This window comes from Fukomys damarensis, unplaced genomic scaffold (genome assembly GCF_012274545.1).
Source record: "Fukomys damarensis isolate Sample0158 unplaced genomic scaffold, DMR_v1.0_HiC HiC_scaffold_32, whole genome shotgun sequence".
NCBI lineage: Eukaryota > Metazoa > Chordata > Mammalia > Rodentia > Bathyergidae > Fukomys > Fukomys damarensis.
Genome location: NW_022900944.1, coordinates 9,834,796 through 9,842,966, shown reverse-complemented (window position 1 = coordinate 9,842,966; position 8,171 = coordinate 9,834,796). Strand labels below are relative to the sequence as shown.

The 8,171-nt window shown below is 39.1% G+C and overlaps 1 protein-coding gene across 2 annotated transcripts in view; it reads left to right on the top strand.

Annotated features, from left to right (window-relative positions):
- Nup93 (nucleoporin 93) overlaps positions 1-8,171 on the top strand; it is a 114,194-nt gene that overhangs the window by 17,875 nt on the left and 88,148 nt on the right. For both annotated transcript variants that reach the window (XM_033757856.1, XM_033757855.1), the window contains exon 2: positions 24-216. In XM_033757856.1, the coding sequence (XP_033613747.1) occupies positions 38-216 (179 nt within the window). In that variant the 5' untranslated portion in view covers positions 24-37. The remainder of the gene's footprint in view (positions 1-23; positions 217-8,171) is intronic.

The window sequence follows — 8,171 nt, the reverse complement described above, 5'->3', positions numbered from 1 at the left end:
CCCCCCCCCCCCCCCCCGTCTAGGAACTGCATCTCCAATGGATACTGAGGGGTTTGGTGAGCTTCTTCAGCAAGCTGAACAGCTTGCTGCTGAGACTGAGGGCATCTCAGAGCTTCCCCATGTGGAACGGAACTTACAGGAGATCCAGCAGGCAGGCGAGCGCCTGCGTTCCCGTACCCTCACACGCACTTCCCAGGAGACAGCAGATGTCAAGGCGTGAGTACTGGTGGGGAGGCAGCCTTGGTGATGGGTGGTTTGGGGGCAGAATCCGTTTCTTTTCTGCCTTTAATTTGGATGCATCCTGTGAATGACAGTCACAAGCCAGATACTCAGGAACTCGGAGAGGTTTTGTAAACAGGTCAGCAGCCTTGCTTTGTCTGCTTGGCACTCCAGTTTTCCGGCATGTCTGTTTGACCAAGCTGTGAGCTTGTGTCACAGCTGAGATGATCAGGGAGGGAGGGGGCTGAAAAGCTCTGTCATAACGAAACTGGTCACAGTCATTCTTGCGTGGGTTTACCAGTATTGGGTCATAAATGGCTCCTACAAATACCTTAGATACAGGCCTTGGTGATAAGTGGTACCTTCCAAGCCAGAAAGCACTCAGCAATGAGCAGAGTTTTTAAGGGCACTTGGAAGAAATAGATGGTAGTAAGTGATGAGAGGCCATCTAAGTGAGGAGTAATTCTGCCTGCTTATTGTTAAGTGAGCCCAGAGCCTGTCTCTGAATGGCCTTGACAGTACTTCCTAGCTGATTGTAGAACAGCAACATTGGTGACTCAAGGGGAAATCCTGACTAACTGGGCTAGCAGCTGCTGCTGCCACACAGCATCCACTGGGCTCTTGATTCCATAAAGGTATTTAGCATCTTCAATGGGCCGAACCTAGACCATATCTGGGGATCTGTAAGCATGAAATAGACCTGGTCCTTGCCCTCCAGCAACTTATAATTTGCAGCATTGAACAGTAACAACTGTGTTGCTTTCCAGAAGAAATGTAATTTACTGGCTACTTAATACTTGTCAGATACTTGGTTTGATTTAATATTTTACTTGATCTTCACAGCCAGCATTAGGCCTGTGATACCCTTATTACTGTGAAGCATAAGTCTCAAGAGAGTAAAAAACTCACCTCATACAATTGGTGTGGTGAGCTAGGATTCAGACCCAGTGAGGCTGACTCCAGAACACAGGTTCCTGATAGCCCTGAAGGAATGACCGTGGGGGAATAAAGGAGAAACTGCTACTGTGCCTTCAGTGGGTCTGGAATGTCACTGAGGTTCTATGCAGGAGATACAGGAAATTGTGAGTCATCTCCTTAGTCTTCATTCCTTGAATTTGAGAAAGATTTAAATGTTGGTATTAATGTAAGGACGTTATTTTTATGTTTCAGGAGTGGTATGAGGACCGCATTCTTTTTTCTTTTTGCAACTAAACTTGAGAGCTGAATGTTCTGGCTGCTCTTTAGAGTCAGTAAAGATGTTGTAGAAATTCTGCTGTAGCTTTACCCAAAGTGTTTTTTTTTTTTTTAATTAAAAAGATTTTTTTTGTGTGTTACTGGGGATTGAACTTGGCAAGTGCTGTGCCACTCAGCTACATTGCCAGCCCTTTTTATGAGGCAGGTTCAGGTTAAGTTGGCCAGGCTGGCCTCAAGCTTGTAATCCTCCCGCCTTAGCCTCCCAGGTAGTAGAGTTTACAAGCATGAGCCACTTGGGTTGGGTTGGGTTGGGTTGAGTTGGGCTGGGTGCCTAGCAACCCAACCAGCCTTTAGAATTTATTTCTACTGACTTGCCCTCCCCAAAGGTTTCTTATTGCAGCTCCTGGCTGCCTGCAGTTACGCCTAGTCTTGAGCATGGGGGCTCTACTTGTGTGCAAGGATGCTGTTGGAGTAAAGGGCCTGTGATACCAGCTGAGTTGCTATAGTTATAATTTAATTACATCAGCTTTACAGTCTATTAAGAGCAAAAAGGAAAATGTTTTCTTGGTAATAATTATCAGTCATGTTTTCTTTCTTGTAAATTTCCATCCTTTATCTCTTTTTACCTTAAATTCATTATTTTAGGGAAGAGGAAATTGAAATATTGAAAGAATGGGTATAGGGTGGGGCAGTTGCTTAAAAAGAAACCAAAGGGCCGATGACTGTATTTTTCCATCTTTTTGATAGGCAGAGATAAAACATGTGATGTGAATATTTCAGTACATACAGGATGAGGACAGAAGGCAGAACTGAGTAGGAAAATTTTTTACATAAAATAAGTTTTGAAAGAAAATCCTGTCTTTAAGATGTGAGATTCTAGATTTCAGACTAAATTGTCTTGTGCTGAATTTTGCTTGTATGTACTGCGTTGCATTTTTCACTTTAGGGAATGGATTTGATACATTTTTGCATGTGTGTGTTTGATCTTTTTAAAATTGTTCAGTTTTTTCACACCTAGAGAAGAGTATGCATAACATATAAAGGTGTAAATCAGGGATTTGTAGATTATGGCCCGTGGGCCACATCCAGCCTACTACCTTTTAAAGTTTTATTGGAACACAGTCATACTTGGTTATGTATTGTCTGTGCTGTTTTTATACTACATTAGTTTAGTTATGACAGAGATTATATGACTTACAAAGCCTGAAATACTTACATCTTCTACAGAAAGAGTTTACTGACTCCTGGTATAAAAATAAAATGAATACATACCCATGTACATACTGCAGAGTGAAGATCAGAATATTATCAGTATCTGTGAAGCACCCCAAGTGCCTGTCATCAGTGGGATTTCCCACATTTCCACCAAGGTGGCTTGCTGGATTTTTGCTTTCAAACTGAAGCCAAACAAACTAGAGGTGTACAAAGAAACAGCCAGCAGTCATTCTGTCTCTCTAAGTTTATCCTTCAAGGTAACATATTTAGTTTGCTTATTCTTTTATAGTTTTCTCCACAATCATGCAAAGCATGTAAAAAAAAATATGCTGTTTTTGATCAAAGTTGCATAGCAAATTATAATTTCATTTGTCTTAATACTACTAAACTATCTTTTAAGGCACTTAATATTTGTTAGGCACTGTGCCGTATACTTAACATGTATTATATAATTTCCTCCTAAACTAACCTTGTGAAATAAGTGTTAGCTCCATTTTATGTGAGGAAGGTCACTTAACAAGTGGGCACCCAGAATTCAAACTCAGCTTTAATAAAAATCCCTTTTGGCACTTGCCATATGGCACTTTTCACTTGTTAGAGAACTGTCATTTTCCTATTAGGTCTGAAGACTAAAGCTGTAAAGTGGGGAAAGGCAAGGATTGTTTTCTACATTTAACAGAGGGAAAAAATGGAGCTTGAAAAAGTAGTGTATCTGAAATTTTCAGTGAATTAAAGTACAAGTGAATCTTGAACCCCGGCCTCCTGACTTTTAAATGAATTTCATGTGTTTTGGAAATAGCCTTTGTACTCTCACTCTCCTGGGTCTAGAGTATTTGACTCCAGCTTTTATGACTGCTCATGGGAGTGGTCTACCCTGTAGGAATTGGGGCATATAGAAGGCAGAAAACCTTTAGGTTTTTCCATCCTTAGAAGCTGAAAGTTTCTGGTGCAGCCTTTGCTTGTAAAAAATTTTTTTTTTCTTTTTGGTACTGGGGATTGAACTCAGGACCTTTTGCTTGCAAGGCAGGCAGAGGCACCACTGAGCTAAATCTCCAGCCTCTTATTTATTTTTAAAAGCAGATAGAAGACATCCTGTGTTTATAGATCAGAAGACTTAAATATTAAGGTGTTAGTATTCCCCAAATTGGTCACAGTTGACCTTTTTTTTTAAAGAAATTGACAAATTGATCCTAAATTCTGGGAACCTAGAAGAGCCAAAATGATTTATTTTTTATTTTTTTATTTTTTTGTTTTTTTTGAGACAGGGTCTCACTATGTAGTTGAGACTGCCCTGGAACTCACTATGTAGCCCAGGCTGGTCTCGAACTCACAACGACCCTCTGGCCTCAGCCTCCCAAGTGCTGGGATTATAGGTGTGCGCCACAATGATCTTTAAAAGCCAGAAAGAGGGCTGGGGATTTAGCTCAGTGGTTCCACCCCCTGCCTTGCAAGCACAAGGGCCTGAGTTCGATCCCTGGTACCTCCCCGCAAATGGCAGAAAGTGGAAAACCCAACTGATTTCAAAATTTACTAGAATGCTATAATAATTTATGTGATACTGATATAAAGATAGACATATAAATCGATAGAATCAATCTGATTTTGAATCTAGAAATAAATCCACGTGTTCTTGATTAGCTGATTTTTAACAAGAGTGCCAAGAACACTCGATGTGGAAAGAATAAGTCTTTTTGAACAAATGATGCTGGATGTCTACATGCAAAAGAATGAAGCTGGATGCCTACCTCTTACCATACACATAAGTTAAATTAAAGTGGATACAGGCCTACATGTAAGAGTTAAAATTACAAAACTCTTAAAATGTAGGCATAAATCTTCCTGACTTTGATAGAGCCTTTTAAAATATAACACCAATAGTACAAGTGGCAAGAAAGAGATCACTTCAACTTAATCAGAATTAAAAATTTCTGAGAGCTGGGCTTGGTGGTGCATAAATATTATTTAGGAGGTTGAGGCAGGAAGATCACATTTAAAGCCAGCCTGGGGAATTTAGTGAGACCCTCTTCAAAGAAACAAATAAACAAAGGCTATGGATGTGGTTCTGTGCCTAGCATGTGAACTAACCATGTGACCTAGCATATGAACCAACTTTGAGTTCAATCTCCAGCATTGCAAAAACAAACAAACAAAAAAGGTCTTTTGTACTTTAAAAACTCTTTCCTACTGTCAAGAAAAGCAAAATAACATGCTACTATACTGGTGCATGTCTTGATGTTAGCATTTTGGAGGCTGAGGTAGAAGGATCCCAAGTTCAAGGCTAGCTTGGGCTATATAATGAGTTCACATCAACCTGGACTATGTAACAAAATCCTGTGACCCCAAAACAAAAAACGAAAACCAAAAGTCAAAAACAAAACCCCAAAACCAAAAACCACCACCAAAACACCACAGAATGGAGAAAAAAATTGTAAATTATATATCTGCTTGTGTTCAGAACATGTTTTTAAAAACCCAACTGTTAGAATTTAATAAAAGACAATTTAATTTAAAAATGAGCAAAAGATCGTTGTCTAATAAGCAATGCTGAGAAATGAACAATGAGAAATGCTGAATGTCATTTGCCATCAGTGAACTGCAAGTCAGAAACCACAGTGAGATGCTCTCACGTACCTACCAGGATAGCTATACTCAAAATGACATATAAGGGTTGATAAGAATGTGGAAGAAATCAAAACCATCATACATTGTTTTAGCCAGCTTTTTGTCATGGTGATAAAATACCTAAGAAAAGTAAATGTAAATGAGTAAAGATTTTTTTCCCTTATAATTTCAGAGCTTTAGTCTGTGGTCATTTGGCTCCATTGCTTCTAGGCCTGTGGCAAGAAGACAGAAACACCGTGGCAGAATAAAGCTACCTGCCTCATGACAACTGGAAGCAGAGAGCAAGAGCTTAAAAGCCACTCTTCCTAGTGAGCTGATCCCTTCATTTAGGCTGAGCCTTCTAATAAGCACATTGAGCCATTTAATCTACATGATAAAATTAGAGCCCTCCTGTTTCTATCCTTCCCCAAAGCCCTACCAGATCTATTTTCAACACTGAACCTTTTGGGGGTATTTTGGATCCCAGATATAACACATTGTTGGTGGGAATGTAAAATAATTCAGCTTTTTTGGAAGCTCGTTTAGCAATTCCTCAAACGGGTAAATACAATTACTGTATGATCTAACAATTCCATTTCTCGGCCTTTACCCAAGAGATGAAAGAAACATTTGTCCACACAAAAACTTGTAGATGAACTTTTTTTTTTTTTTTTTTTGATTCCAGTGATTGAACTCAGGTCCTTGCGCTTGCAAGGCAAGCCACTGAACCGCTGAGCTAAATCCTCAGCCTAGGTGAAATGTTTATAGCAACATTTTTTTCCCCCCATACCAGGGATCAAACTCAGGACCTTGTGCTTGGCAAGCAGGTGCAGCACCACTGAGCTACATCCCTGGCCTGTGGCAGCATTGTTTTTGTTGTTGTTTCCAGGGATCAAACTTGGATCCTTGTGCTTTTGAGGCAGGCGGCAGCACCTGAGCTAACCCCTTGGCCTGGCAGCATTTTTTGTAATAGCCAAAAAGTAGAAATAAGTGTCCATCAACTGATGAATGCATGCATAAACTATTTTACAGCTATATAATGTACTACTATTTGACAGTACAAAAAAATGATGTTCTAATACATACTCTAACATTGATAAACCTTGAAAGTATTATGCTAAGTGGAAGAAGTCAGTTACAAAAGACTACCTATTATATTTATGTATTTATGGTCCATGTCCAGAATAGTCAAATCTAGAGAGATGGAAGGGTTAGTTAGTAATTGCCAGCGGTTGAGGTGAGTGGATGGGGGGAAGTGATTATTGATGGGTAGTTTTCTTTTTGGGGATGATGAATGTCCTAGAATTAATTGTGATGATGGTTGCATAAATGTAATTATACTAAGAAACTACTGATTTAACACACTTCAAGTGGTGAATTTTACCTTGAGCTGTTTGAAAAAAGCAGGTAATATAAGTGTAGTATATGTATTGGCTAATTAAAAAAGAAGGAAAGCATTTTAAAAGTACCTGGGGTTTGTTTTTAATCAGGTATAGTAAGACACACAGGCAAGGAAATGATTGTCATGAAGCACTAAGGTTTTACTCACAGGTCCTAGAAATAGGAGGCATAGCACACCTGGGAAGGCCTGGGATTGATCAGGAGTGGTGCCGATTGTAATTTTAAAATACCCGATCCTGAATGTTGCAGTCTTGAATGTTGAAATCTTAAAAGCCAAAATCCTGAACACTGCAATTCCTATGAAGAAGGGGGATATATAAAGGATAGGAAGCCAAATTCTGAAGAAAGGATCAACTATGTGATACAGTAACAATAAAAACATCGGTTTAAAAATACATCATATTTCTACATTGGCATTACTTCCAGCTAATGAAATTCCAGGAGTTTTTAATAAATTCAAGCTGTGTTTGCTAAAGAAGTCAATGGTTACTGATTATTTTGAAAATAGTGATGTGCATGGTAGGGTAAGTGTGTTTCTGCCGCAGTGCTGCCTGACATTCAGTCACCAGTGTTGTTTCTGCCAAACTTGTGGTCTATACATGAGTGTGAAGAGTGGATTCATTTCTGTATGCCTGAAACTGCATAGAAGTGTGGAACAGGATGAGAAGACAAACTAGGGAGTGCTCATGTCAATGTGTATCACATCACAGAAGAATTTCAAAAAGAACACCATGTAGAAAATGAATGCAAATGAATTCTTTAAAGAGAGCCATGCTCTAAAAGAAAAAGCAGCTACTGGTATCTGTCATGATGCAAGACTTCAGAATAAAATGATCGAGAAAATTGGCCAGCTGTTACAGATACCTCCATGTAATTTCCTGTAGCCTGTCCCTATAACACACTTTTTCACATCTGGAGCTTTCTTTTTAGTTTAGTTTTTTTTTTTTTGCCCCTCACCCTACTATTTTCTTGTCAAAATTATCTTTTACAATTAACTATGGTATGTATTTTATCTTCACATCTTTTCCAATATGAGAGGTATAGATTATGTAAAGATGTTTAGAAAGTTCTCACTTGTTTTTGCAAATTTGACTTTACACCAAGTGCCTTATCACAGCGTTGACTGTGTGTAAGCATTGTACTTGTTCATTAAAACATTAAAACTTCCTTTTTGTACATCTGCATTTGTAAAGTGTAAAATTGGGCCTTTTTCTTTTTTGGTTGAGTTACTGGGGATTAAACCTAGGGCCTTGTGCATGCTAGGCAAATGCTCTACCATTGTGCTACATTCCCAACCTCTTATTGTAGGTTATGATCAACTTTTATCAACAGGCTTAAGGTGTTCCTCATGTTATTTCAGATGACTGCAGTTAAAGACCTGGGTGTGCACAATTACCAATCATAATATTCTTTTTTTTTTTTCTTTTTCTTTTGGTTTTTTGAGACAGAGTCTGTATAGTTCAGACTCTGATCCTCCTGCCTCAGACTCCTGAGTGTTGGGATTACAGGAGTGCACCACTAGGCTCAGCAATAATATGCTT